Source organism: Triplophysa dalaica, chromosome 11 (assembly GCF_015846415.1).
Source record: "Triplophysa dalaica isolate WHDGS20190420 chromosome 11, ASM1584641v1, whole genome shotgun sequence".
Taxonomy (NCBI): Eukaryota; Metazoa; Chordata; class Actinopteri; order Cypriniformes; family Nemacheilidae; genus Triplophysa; species Triplophysa dalaica.
Genome location: NC_079552.1, coordinates 22,710,678 through 22,723,416, shown reverse-complemented (window position 1 = coordinate 22,723,416; position 12,739 = coordinate 22,710,678). Strand labels below are relative to the sequence as shown.

General features: G+C 36.3%; 3 protein-coding genes across 4 annotated transcripts; 2 read left to right on the top strand and 1 right to left on the bottom strand.

Moving 5' to 3' along the window:
• Positions 1-736: 736 nt before the first annotated feature.
• LOC130432056 (cystatin-F) lies at positions 737-2,707 on the top strand. The gene is made up of 4 exons (XM_056761284.1): positions 737-958; positions 1,886-2,049; positions 2,132-2,251; positions 2,508-2,707. The coding sequence occupies exons 1-4, from the start codon at positions 898-900 to the stop codon at positions 2,601-2,603; spliced, it is 441 nt and encodes a 146-aa protein (XP_056617262.1). The 5' UTR covers positions 737-897; the 3' UTR covers positions 2,604-2,707.
• Positions 2,708-2,937: 230 nt separating this feature from the next.
• apmap (adipocyte plasma membrane associated protein) lies at positions 2,938-9,847 on the bottom strand. The gene is made up of 9 exons (XM_056761283.1): positions 9,559-9,847; positions 9,328-9,444; positions 7,882-7,997; positions 7,548-7,640; positions 6,483-6,599; positions 6,137-6,311; positions 5,875-6,009; positions 4,682-4,874; positions 2,938-4,602 (listed from the first exon to the last, which is right to left on the bottom strand). The coding sequence occupies exons 1-9, from the start codon at positions 9,648-9,650 to the stop codon at positions 4,393-4,395; spliced, it is 1,248 nt and encodes a 415-aa protein (XP_056617261.1). The 5' UTR covers positions 9,651-9,847; the 3' UTR covers positions 2,938-4,392.
• A 549-nt stretch (positions 9,848-10,396) lies between these two features.
• Positions 10,397-12,578, top strand: si:zfos-1056e6.1 (uncharacterized protein LOC107988029 homolog). 2 transcript variants are annotated; one of them, XM_056761257.1, is made up of 9 exons: positions 10,397-10,522; positions 10,926-10,993; positions 11,156-11,203; positions 11,295-11,359; positions 11,529-11,566; positions 11,668-11,747; positions 11,836-11,898; positions 11,991-12,041; positions 12,241-12,578. In XM_056761257.1, the coding sequence occupies exons 1-9, from the start codon at positions 10,441-10,443 to the stop codon at positions 12,292-12,294; spliced, it is 549 nt and encodes a 182-aa protein (XP_056617235.1). In that variant the 5' UTR covers positions 10,397-10,440; the 3' UTR covers positions 12,295-12,578. The 2 variants fall into 2 exon arrangements, with proteins under 2 accessions (XP_056617235.1, XP_056617236.1); XM_056761258.1 differs by lacking the exon at positions 11,836-11,898.
• Positions 12,579-12,739: the final 161 nt, after the last annotated feature.

Genomic DNA, 12,739 nt, shown 5'->3' with positions numbered 1-12,739 from the left:
TTATTTTGCAATCTGGATACGTTTTATTATGATTTTTAACATACAACTTCGTGATTCTTATTAAAATATATAGTGTAATTGAATATCCAGTTTTGGTAATAAATATAAATCACATTACAGAAGTAAAACATGTCATGTATGCACCTCTTAACAGCAGAGACGAGGAAAGACTTTGCCTTCTCCTTGATGTCACGCAGAAACACATTCATGTCTATACAAGTAGCCTACACAGAAACACAAAAACACCAAAACAAGTTTTTAAGCTCCTGGATCCCGAAAAAATAAAAAAAATAAAAAAGCAACAAGCTTGGAGAAAGCAACCCCAGTTTTACATCAGATGAGCACTGCTTCTCTTTTAGCATTTTTGCAACTTGATAATCAGTTAAATATGCAATACTCACATATAAGTTGTCGTCATCACCGGATGTGGGGGGAAACCACAGGGGTTCACTTGCATCCTTCAAAGCATTTCAACACACAACTTCTCTTTCATTTGAATTTGAGGAAGGACACAGTGGTCTCTGAGAAGTTTGATATTTATAGAAAGAAACCTTCATGTCTGCTTGACCTCTGGAAGCACAGCATAGTGATGTATCTGAACATATGTCTTGCAGTGTCTTAAGCACATTGGAATATCAAATGTGAGTCAAACAGTAATCATCACAATGGATTGAATTCACCTGGCTGTGTCCTTGGGGCACTCTCTCTCTCTCTCTCTCTCTCTCTTTCCCTCTCTCTCTCACACACACATGAAGACAGCACCAATGGAAATGTGATGTTTGGGGAGCTGCTGATGCTGTTGTTGCAGTGCAGCCACACACACTGTCACACTGTCTGCTGGTGAAAGTGTTGCTGAACAGGAAGTTACAGAGTAGACTTGAGAGAACGCTAACAGACATGAGGGTCTCTCATCAGCTTCTTCTATTGCTGTTTGTCCTAGCTGGCTTACGCTCATTTGGTAAGATATTTTCATTAAAACTTTCTATGGTGTTTATTTGTAGGTGTTTTGTTTATGTCTGTGTTTGTTAGGCCGTGTTTGTGTTTCCTATACTTTGGTTATATGGTTTGAGTAAGTTGTGGCACTTTTTATAGTCCTCTAGAAAATAAGAAGAGATCAAACAATGTACCTTATAACATGGTTTTAGGATTTTAGATTCTCAAACTAAGAAAGCCGAGACACAACATTAGAAGTTAACTTTATCAAATCATTAGTGTGAACCGAGTCATCGGGGAAAATGTGAAAGATTGAAATTTGAAGTAAACAAATGAAAATAATAAAAAAGTGAAAAAAGCCATTTTACGATTTTGTTTAATGTCATTCACATGTTCATAAACCAGCTAGAAAATGATTAAAGGGACAGTTCACCCAAAACCTCTCTCATTATTTACTCACTCTCTTGTCATTTCAAAACAGTATGACTTTGTTTCTTCTGCAGAACACAAATGAAGAAAGTTTGAAGAATGTTGGTGGTACCCCTTGACTTGTATTGGTCTTGTGTCTAAACAGTAGAAGTCAATGGGAACTGACATTATGTGGTTATCCACATTCTTCAAACTATCTTCTTTTGTGTTTTGCAGAAGTCATACTGTTTTGAAATGACAAGAGAGTGAATGACAAGAAGGTAAATAAATGATGACAGAATGCATTTTTTGAGGGAACTATCACTCTGCATATTGTACATTTGAATACTTAAATGTAGTGAATCATTTTATGCTATATTTCCAGTCCAAGTTTACCATAGTAAATCTAAAAAATGCTTTTAACTTTAGTCTCTCAGTTTGCTAGACAGAATAAAATATCGTATTAAGCGTTGCAAGTTTTACTTTGCTGCCTTTACATCCATGCTTGTAGCCCTATAGCTCACAATTGTTTTTTTACCTGCAGTTCACACACATGTCTTGCGTCCGATCCCAGGAGCTCTACAAAACATCAGTAAGAATGACACAGGTGTACAGAAGGCTGTCCTGGCAGGAACATACTCATTTAACAATAAATCCAATGATGCTTTTCTGTTCAAAGCGTCGGCTGTTGATGATGCAAAGAGACAGGTACTGTATGCTACAGGATGCGTGCGTTATGTGCAGTATATGTTTACACTTTTGCAATCAACGCGTCTGTGTCCTGCTATAGATAGTGAAAGGGATCCGCTACGTTCTGACTGTAGAGATCTCTCGAACCATGTGCAGAAAGATGGGAAATAACAGTGACCTCTCCCACTGTCCCTTCCAAACCGACAATGTGTTAAAACAGGTATGTGTGGTTTCACAGGGGAGGTTAGATACATTTTTGTCATGAGAAATTCATTTGTGATAACTGGTTTAAGAAGATGTTTCTAATATAAAAATATATATATAAAAGTGTATCCACTATAAAAAAATTCAAAACATATGTTATGTTTTGTGTAATAACTATAATGTGTTATAAAATTAAATCAAATTTCATTTGTATAAATTATATACATTACTTGAATTATCAGACTTCTTCACTTGTTTTTCTTGTCTTCTAGACGTTTCTCTGTAACTTTGAGGTGTGGTCCATTCCATGGTTGAAGGCAATGTCCACAACATATTTTACCTGTCATTCTTCTGATGCTCTCAAATGACTTTTGTTTCATCGGGTCCATTTGAAATGTCATGTCACGTTAACATCAAACTGACTGTCAATATAATAAAAAAAGAGCACTGAATAGTGTGGAACAGAAAATGATTTTAAGGTTAGTGACTGGTTATTGATCTGGAGAGGCGAGTGACCTTCGCTCTCTAAAATGCTAAGCTTGTGTTTAATGCCATGCTGTGTGTAAATTATTCAGTGGCTCTTATGAAAGATTTCTCTGACGTGCAGAGGCTTTGTGTTGCTACACTCAGTGGATGGGTTCACTTCTCTCTCAAAGCCCTTTGACCGTGCAGTACGCCAGCGCTCATTAAAGACACTTCTGATGGGTTTATTGTGAGCAGATTTATTCATGTGATTTCTGGACTACTCATTTACTACTCGCGGTGAAACGCACATTACATGTGGCTGAGAATCATAAGTCCATATGGTCATTAAATGGGAACAAGCATCCATTGGGACAGTTGTGCTCAACCGGCATTCCTGTGGGATGCAGAGGTGACATGAATCCAAATCAATCCACCCATACTGGAATTATCACAGAAAAGAAACAAAAAGGAAATCTATTGATGTTACAATGAACTGCACAGGTCTATATGTAAAACTATAAAAATTACATAGAAAGACCTTGGGTAATGCTAACCTGCACTTTAATGTGGAAGGGACAATGAAATGACTCTAAACAATCCTAAAACATTAAGTGTTATTTGGTTCAAAAAGGGACAAACCCAACCATTGGGTTATGCCTTTTTTGTTAAAACAACCCAACAGTTGAGTTTGTACCTTTTTGATCCAACGCTGGGTTGAAATTAACCCAACATTTTAAAATAATCGTAAAAAATTTTTGAAGAGGAAACTATAGCAGTTCATCACATATCTTGATTCAGTCATCACGTTTTGATATTAAACTATAACTGCACCCCGTTGAACCCCAACCTTGTAGAGTTTGATCAGATGTGCTGATCAAACAAACAAAATATATGTGTAAGCATTGAAGCCTATTTGATTTGCTCTTTTACTGATGTACGAATGACGTGCATGTTATTATTTGCTGACATGTTATTTTTTATGTCCATAACACAACCAGTTCATCTTATTTGTTCCACCAGTTGAGAACCACAGCGATGTGACATTATTGCAGATAATTGTTATATTGTATAAAACGTTGATACTTTGCAGTAAAGTTGTTAAATATCAAACACCAGCAGCATTAATTTAGCTCTTCTTCAGTTCTCGTAAAGCAGCATTTACAAATAATGACGACACAAAAAAAGAAAAGAAAATTACATCACATTCACACATTTCTCACCCAGAGATCATTATAGCTTTATATAAAGTTGCAGTAGATCGCTCAACACAACATTTCTTTCATGCCACCCGTAGAAGTTATTATGAGTCTCTAATCTCATTTTTTTTATCACAGCTACATTTTAAGGGCCAGAAGATGGTGTGCAAAAAAAAACGAGTACAGAAATAGCATGCTTTCTCTCATAAGTGGAAATCAAAAATAGTAATGGCACATCTTGTGATTATAAAATAACCACACTTATAACACTTCCCAAAATGTGAAATGATCAACAATTTGAACCTACTGTCGGGGGGCTAAATCAAAGAATGAAGATCATACGGAGCAACTGTGTTTGTTCATTTGTTGAAAAGAATATTGAAGAAGATATCAAGTGCTCCTGTTGATGTAAATTGCTTCAAAATCTGTTTGTTTGGAAGTCAGGGTTAGATATGACTCAAGTAGATGGATCGGTTGGGCTTTTCACAAGCGTGTTTCACACTTTGCTCAGGTCCAGCTTGCACAGATAAGGTGAGCGGAAGGAACCCAGGTAGAGGTGGCCGTTGTGTTCGTGGGCCTCGCTGATGTACGCCGCCACCATGCCGTGTGGGTCATGGAAGCTCCGCACGCACGTCCCTCCATCCTGCAGCTCCACCACCAGACTGTAGCGCGGCACAAACTTCAACAGCGTGTCTTGACTGAAGAGCTGGAAATAGTTTATGACAGCTTAGAAACAGCTTTGAAAAGCTAAAAACACAGTTAACTAAATCTCCAAAAGCAGGTACCTTAAATATGAGCTTTTTAATCCAGGGTCTCTGAGACAGAAAGTCAAGCATGGAGAAACCAGGATTGGGTCGAACAGCAGACATGGCCACCCAGTAACCTCCTGAAGAGCTGCGTCTGATGTTGTCAGGAAATCCTGGAAGGTTGTCTATAAATGTATCCATGCCACCTTTATTCAGACCAGACACGTGGACTCTGTTAAAAACACAGCAGATTCAATGTGTACATTAGCACTTATTTGATAATCGAATAAAAGGTGTGCCGCTTGTGTCGGGTGTGAGTTACACTTTTAAACGGACAGTCATCGGCGCACAGTAAAAAGCTCCATAAAATATGAAATCTGCAGAAGTTTCCATGTCACAGAGACCACATTAGGTGTATTCGCTGTGAGAGGAAACATGACATGTATCTCCAAGACCTGTAAGCTTAATGATGGAGCCGGTTGCCTTGGCAACTGCATGCCCTCATCATTAATCCAGGTAAGGCTGAGGAGAACGCTCTGTGCCTCGAGCACACAAGATGTTGGGTCGCCAGGCTATGTAATTCCAGAATTGAGCCGTGAGAGGCGATGAAGACGTGACAGTGAGGATTTAGGTGTTTTAAGGTAGGAAGAGAATGTTTAACTAGGAGATTAGTTGAATCGAAAAGTAAAAGTGATGCACAAAGTAACAAAGGTCTGCATCCATGATATCCTAAACTATAGAACTTGCCTTAAGGAATTGTTTAAATTATAGCTATGATTTTAGCATTAAATTTTTTCTTAAAGTTGTCAAGTTAAAATATTTGAATAGTTTTTAAAGCCATCCTCATCCACTTTATGACCATTGTCATCCACCCTTATTGACTTTTATGTAGACACCTTCTTCAAATGGGTAGAAACAACATTGCTAGCCTTATTTGTGTCACTACAAGGGTCTTTGGAAAGTCCCCATTTACTGAAATGATCAGGGACCTTAATGAAAAAAACATTTCATACATTTTTATAATATAAAAAAGGTCTATTTAAAAAAAAAAACGAGTAAAAAGACACGATTTTGTAATCATAGATCTTAACCAAAAATGTTGCAATTCCAGGTTTCAAGCTATACAGAAATTTGTTCTTTAATACTTTCCAGTAGAATCAGTAAAAATGTAGTTTTGTATTCCAGAAAAAATATTGAGTATATTGAGTAAATGATTTTATTCATTCAAATACCTCCTTATCCTTGCCATGGTTGTTTCAGCCACCAGAACAGATTCCTCATCCGGGAAGAGCTGGATCCCGTTGGGAAACCTCAAGTTCTCCATCATCACAGTCACTTCTCTGGTCTCTGTATCATACTCCAGCACACTGAAACGTCAAAGATGCTTTATTAAAACCAATAATTTCCATCCAATAATCAGTCATTCACAAACAATGTTAGTAGACACAGCCGGAAAACGCAAAAGCCCAGAAAATTCTTTCATGCTCTATTTACCGTCCATCTGCTGTGGCTTCCATGATCAGCTTCATGAAGTCTCTGCGCTGCCACCTGCTGCTAGAGTCAGTGAAGTACAACTTCTTCCCATCCTGAGTAATGTCCAGGTCATTCACAAAGCCCAGGCGTCGACCTCCGATCATCCTCCCTGTGCTCAACAGAGACTTCACATCACCTAGAATCAAAAAGATGACAAAGACAGAGAGATTTAAAAACTACATATAGTGCATTTTAGTTATATACAGTTATACACAGTGTTCAACCACTGCGTTTTGTAACGTTTAAATTACCACTGACATTTTAAAGAAGAATTTATGGATGTTGTCATTTTTTTCTCATGCTTTACCTGTGACAGGATTGACCTCAAACAACCCTAAATAGGCATCAGCCACAAACAAGGTGCCGTTGGGTCCCAGACGGATTCCTAGGGGACGTCCACAGGTGTGCTCATGTTCATGAGAACCTTTGAATCGGAAAATAAATGATTAAGGTATAATACGCTACGAATCATCATTATATTTGTTTCGATTCAATTATCTCAAGAATATGTGAACAACATCACTTAATAAAGTAACTGGTGTTATAACAAAACCCGACGGATGTTCGAAAAAAATACAAGCCTTTAAATATTAAGCATGTTAGTATTCTAAACACATTATATTCTGGTTTCCACTCTGTCAGCATTTCACAACCAAGCCATTCCACTTTCAATGCACTCTCTTGATTTTATATAACCTAATAAAGATCTTAAAGCGTATGTATGTGTGAAGACAACAAAGCACAACACATCAATATTCGTTTTTTTATTTTTGAGACATTATTTCAATTTAGAAGTGTTTTTACAGTTGTCAATAACAATTGTCATAACATGGTGTAATGGAGACAAAAATGGTTGTTTATGGTTTGTATATATTTATACTTCATGACTTATAGTTAATGTGTATTGATGACTCATCCTGCACCACCAATATTTTTGACCAATCAAATGCTCTAGAATGAGCATGTTGCTCCCTTTTCCCAAAAAAATATTATTTTATGAAAACTGTACCCATCCTGTGATTTCATGAGATCTTTAATAGATCAGTTTCCTATCATTTGTTAAAAGCCCTCATATGCAAGCGCATTTGCATTTTTTCAGAGTACAAATGCCAACAGCTTAGCATTTATCTGGCCATTCAATGACTCTTCAACAATGACCTTTGTGTACTCGAACTAAATTGTAACCTAAGCGTATGAAAGATTAGCAGTTACGTTTCCTCATCCCTTACAGTTACTGGGTCTATTAACAAAGATTCATGTTTTGTGCAACTGAACCACAGACTCTGAATGCTTCAAATGATAAAGCAGATGAAGTTTGTGTCAGTGTTACACATCCTCTGAGGAAGCAGTATGGTATTTCTTGTGCACTTACCGCATGGTGACTTGCCAAGTGTTGTTAGCACATGAAAGTTCCTGCCCTCGATTTTCACAATCTTTCCATCAGCCGTGCCAGTGTACAAAACATCTAGAAAACAAGCATGACATCAGATGAGAAAGAGAAAACATCTATATTCATCAACCCAAAATTTATCTAAATAGGGTTAACAAAGTTCAGTATATATAATATGAAGTGTGTGCATAAGATTACTCAAATGCAACTATTTATAACGCAATAAAGGTCAACTCGTCTTTCATTTGTTTTGGCCCGCTGTCACACACTGTGTCTAAACTGGGTGAAAGGTGAAGTATGCTGTGTAAACACTGACCTCCAATGTTAGCAATGGATTCTGGGCCGATAAGCCGGTCCTCAAACAGTCGCTCAGCTTGTCTCAGTTTAATGTTGGGCTCGTAACAGCCCGTCATCAGAGGCGGCTCATTCAGACTATTGAGTGAGAGGAGCAAAATCAGTCAAGAGTCATGTTTTACTCTCAGCTCTGCACTGAACGCTGGAGATGACCTACATCACCACAGTCATCAATTATTAACCATTGACACAGAATAAAAAGATGAAGAGAAATGAGAAAGCACTGTGGGAGTTGAGTTAAAGGGACAGGTCAGACATAAAATAAGAACACAATCACTAAAAGGGGACTTTTGAATATTATTCTGAATCTGGACAGACAATCTTTTACTTACACTGAAGCTTACGAGCTTCATAAAGAATGAAAATACCACAGAAGTATTATAAACTTTTACACATGCAATTTCAAGTCATCAGAAGCCATGAGTTTGAATTTTTTATCCAGATCTTTTTATAAGCAAACTGAACAGATTTCATAAACCAGACCATCTGATTGTTGGTGAAAAATTCAACTCAAAACAAGGATTCAATTTTGAATCTGACATTACTGTTTACCTTGTATTTGTATTTTAAGGAGAGCTATGACAGATTTCAAGATGTTTACAAACTTTAATTTCAGTATGTTTGTCACATAGAGCTGTCATATGTATTGGGACAGGCCACTGGTTGGCACACACATAGTAGAAAGCATTAGTGGAGATGGAAAGCTCCGGTCCTCCTTCATAGCAATAGTATGGTAAAAACATGGAAACAGCTTTCAAAACGTCCTTTTGTGTTGCAGGAAATAAATCACACAAATGGAATTTAAAAAACACAAGATCCAAACATTTGTAAAGCGCATTATGGTTTGTAAACAATGACAGAGTTTTATTTAGTGCACTGTTCCTTTAAGAGAAATACTCAAAACGATGATCAAATTCAAAAGGACTATAATGATCAGATGGAAAATAACTATTAATCATCATTTATTTATCCTTGACATCCATGTCATTGTAACCACTTAATATTTTCGTTTTTACACGTAAGTATTATTTAATATTATTCATCTACTTCCTGAAAAACGTGTTTGTCAGCTTGACAATGAAATGATGCGCCTGCCAGGAAGACGTTTAGCAATAACTGAGTCAAACTGAAGCACCACAGCGATCTGAGACACAATAAATGTACTAACAATCCTCTCTGCACGTGCACACGTATCATTGCGTAAGTAATGACATTACTGCTGCTCCTGTACCTGACGTCACAGCGATACAAATAAAGTCATGAAGTTAAAATCGCTGTAATGAAGTCGCCAATTTTACAACTTGGGTTAACTTTTAAATGAAAACTCCATATAGCCCTGAATACCCTGAGTGTTTCTCCATATTGTTTTTGTATTACGTCAGTGCATGTTAATGGTGTTTGTGCTCACCTGAACGCCTCTGGTTGAATAGGAGACTCTAAGATGAAGACCACCACCAGCAGGGGCAAGAGCAGGAAAGCCACGAGTGTGAGTAATGTCACACGAAACACCTTCCCACTGTACGTGCTGCAATCAATCAATTAACATGTACACACCCATAAAATAAAGTGCGGTGTGCTTTACACGCACGTTCATAATACAAACGCGCGAGATTCACAATAAATGTGATGTGGGTCTCACCCTGTGGTCTTGTGTTGAGGTTCATGGGCTTCGTCTGTGATGATCTGAGGTCTGTTTAACCTCCGTAAGCGCAGTCCCTCGGGCTCATTCATGCTGCTCGTCTGATTAGGTCTCTTTTTTTGCAGTTTCACAGCTTTGTTCGCGGAAACATATGAATCATTAAACGTTGCTCCACCAAACTACAAATGTATCAAACTACATTACGTTCAGTCCATGACGTGAAAGAGAAATCAGCGCGCTCCCGACAGCAGCACAAAGCAATAACGACGTGACGGTCTGACAGCTTCAATGTGACACTGGTCGTTTTTCAAGTTAAAAGTCTTGAACAGTCGAAACAATATTTCACGTTTAAAGATTCTGTGAATTCGTGTCGGAGGCGTTTTAATGAACGATATGACCTGTCGAAAGAATCATTTGATCAAATTATTTAGTTTTATTACATTTAGTCATTTAGCAGACGCTTTTATTCGAAGCGACTCGCATAGAGTTCAGGTAGCAATAAGACACATGTCACACATTATTACAATTATTTTATTATTTACATTTACTAATACATTTTTTATTGAACATTCATATATTTAATTAACATGTTACTTTCATAATATAAAAAGGACTGTTTTACAATATAAGCATATGTTGTGGGGCAAGGAAGCTAAAAAAATCTATCCTAGTTTTATACTGCTATATTTTTCTTTCCTTATTATAAGAGAACGATTTTTTAAGATTTATTTCGTGGAGAAAAAAAGGTTTTAATTGATTAAGTTTCCCTTGTCTTTTTTATTGTTGATATTATTTTGACTTTATTATGAAATTGAACAAAGTTTAAAGTTCCTGCCTTCACACTGCTGGTCAAAACTGTCTGTCCGTGTTCAGTGGAGCTGTATGTCGATTGCTTTGATGGCAGGTTTTACTGAAAACACTTATGATACAGTTTGGATTGCTCTGAAGAGGCTTGATCTCAATGGTTAGTTTTTTTGTGCACGATCTGTTTAAATCGCTTTTAGGGACATAGTGCCACTGGAGCATCCATGTTGCTATGGCAACCCGCGCAGGTTTGCATTGGAACAGAATTTTTCAATAAGTAGGATCTCTTTTTATGAATAAAAATCCTCTTTTCAAGCTAAAATTACTGTAGACGATCATTTTGTTTTAAGACGACTTCTGCAAAATTCAAGATATTCAGCAACAGGTGCCACTGACAGCACAAGACACAAGCTGGCTATAACACAGAGGAAAGACACATTCAGCTTTTTCTAAAAATAATATAGTTTGGATTTTAGGATTTAATAACTATTGCATTGACTTTGTGCTGACTGAATTTGAATGTAAATATATTTTATACACTAACAAAATCCATTATTTTGCAGAAAGCAGGGCCACAGCCTTGCGAGAGGTGCATATGCCAAGTGATGCAAATGTAGCCACTGTAACACAAGTAAGTTTTTATTCAGTTGCTGGGTTGGATTTTGACATTTGACATATGTAATAAGCTGATTTTTCAGTAGGAAAGAAAAATTCTGTCATAATGTATTCACCCAAATGTCATTTCAAACCTATAAGTAGTTTTCTTTAAGTATGCTGTTCTATCTCCTGACAGATTTTGGCTCATTCTTTCAGGCTTGATGAGTCTCAGACAACGTTTAAGGTATCGTGGTGTATATATAGGTTTAGAAATCGTCTTTAAATGATCTATCCTATATAAATTCACATTGAATGACTTTGAAATCAATTTTCAGATCAGAAATAGTCATGGATGTTTAATACCTTTAAACTGCAGGATGCCTGCAAACAGCAAACAAATGTAAGTTTGGATATAATGTCAGATGTCTTGTCATGGTCATCTTTCTATCCATTAATTACATTTTTCAATCAGCAATTTTAGCAAATGTTACATTTCAAGAAATAGTAAATGTGGACATTATGTGCACAAGAGAAATTTGATATTTTCTTTTTCTTTATACCTGCTCTAGGCCATATGTCCTTGAAGTAGCCAAAAACTTCCAAAATGGTATGATAACTGAAGTAACAATACGATTATTTGTATGTTATCTTTTAGAAAAGCATTATTACGTGATCAAAACAGTGACATTGATTTTCTCATGAACACAGTTAATCCAAGACCCAGAAGTATTCCCATGAATGTGATCAATAAAACAATAAAGCCACAACTACAGAGCATTTTGAAAAGAGTAAGATGGTTGACACAAATGAATGCTTAAGGTTTAAGCAAATTTACCATTTAAAATGACTGTCTTTAAATGTTTGGTGTGGTTTCAGATTGAAAGATTAGAAGATCTGTTGCCTAAAGTCAAACAAAAACACCATGAAAAGATTTCAACAGTAAACTACAGATTCATGGATTTATATTATACATTATTATATTGTGTTATTATATATGCAATTAATAAAAACAATATTTGTCTTTATCACAGGATATTGAGTTTCTGAATCAAAAGTTGCTGTTTCTTCACAAAAGAATGCAGGTGAATACTGTACACACAATGAAGATACTAATTCAATAACTTTTACTGCAAATCATAACTGTAAAGAATAAGTATAGCAATCTGCTGTTCCAGAATATTTTTATTTATACATTAAGTTTATTATATATAAAATTATAATGTGACAATATCAGTTGATATTAGATGTTTAAAATCCCTGTCTACCTGCCATTTATTTCAGACGGCTGAATCTTATTGCTGGGAGGGGATGCTTAGAAGAGCTCCACTGTGGTGAATGAAGGCTCTATTGAATGAAGTCTGGTAGAGCTAAATAATAATCACATTTATCTTTTGTCTTTAATACATTTTTGTGAGGTTTTGTCATTTTCGGATCATAAATGGTCAGTATAAGATATAATATATAAATAGGATATATCAACAATACTTTCTAATTATTAAGTTAATTTGAGCAGTTATTGTGTAAAAAAAACATGTTCAACATGAGGATTTTTGGATAGATAGGAATGTTTGTTCATGATTGAGATGTTTGGATTAAATAAAACTTGACACCACACATGACGTTGGTTGATTTGGGTGTTTGTGCTTGACAAATCTTATTAATACACGAGTCATAACCACTAGAGAAAAACACTTGTTTACAAGATTAGGATAAAGTTAAACTGCAGATTTATATCACAAAAGCTAAATAAATATGGGGTCTTTTTTAATATGGAGTGTCA

What these genes read in the sequence shown, in the direction of transcription:
- LOC130432056 (XM_056761284.1), top strand. Translation starts at nt 898, where the DNA reads ATGAGGGTCTCTCATCAGCTTCTTCTATTGCTGTTTGTCCTAGCTGGC. An exon ending in TTGATGATGCAAAGAGACAG is followed by an intron (nt 2,050 to 2,131) that starts GTACTGTATGCT and finishes GTCCTGCTATAG; the next exon opens with ATAGTGAAAGGGATCCGCTA. An exon ending in CCGACAATGTGTTAAAACAG is followed by an intron (nt 2,252 to 2,507) that starts GTATGTGTGGTT and finishes CTTGTCTTCTAG; the next exon opens with ACGTTTCTCTGTAACTTTGA.
- apmap (XM_056761283.1), bottom strand. Translation starts at nt 9,650, where the DNA reads ATGAATGAGCCCGAGGGACTGCGCTTACGGAGGTTAAACAGACCTCAG. An exon ending in ATTCAACCAGAGGCGTTCAG is followed by an intron (nt 7,998 to 9,327) that starts GTGAGCACAAAC and finishes CTCACTCAATAG; the next exon opens with TCTGAATGAGCCGCCTCTGA. An exon ending in TTAAAAAGCTCATATTTAAG is followed by an intron (nt 4,603 to 4,681) that starts GTACCTGCTTTT and finishes AACTATTTCCAG; the next exon opens with CTCTTCAGTCAAGACACGCT.
- si:zfos-1056e6.1 (XM_056761257.1), top strand. Translation starts at nt 10,441, where the DNA reads ATGTCGATTGCTTTGATGGCAGGTTTTACTGAAAACACTTATGATACA. An exon ending in GAAGAGGCTTGATCTCAATG is followed by an intron (nt 10,523 to 10,925) that starts GTTAGTTTTTTT and finishes ATTATTTTGCAG; the next exon opens with AAAGCAGGGCCACAGCCTTG. An exon ending in AGCCAAAAACTTCCAAAATG is followed by an intron (nt 11,567 to 11,667) that starts GTATGATAACTG and finishes TCATGAACACAG; the next exon opens with TTAATCCAAGACCCAGAAGT.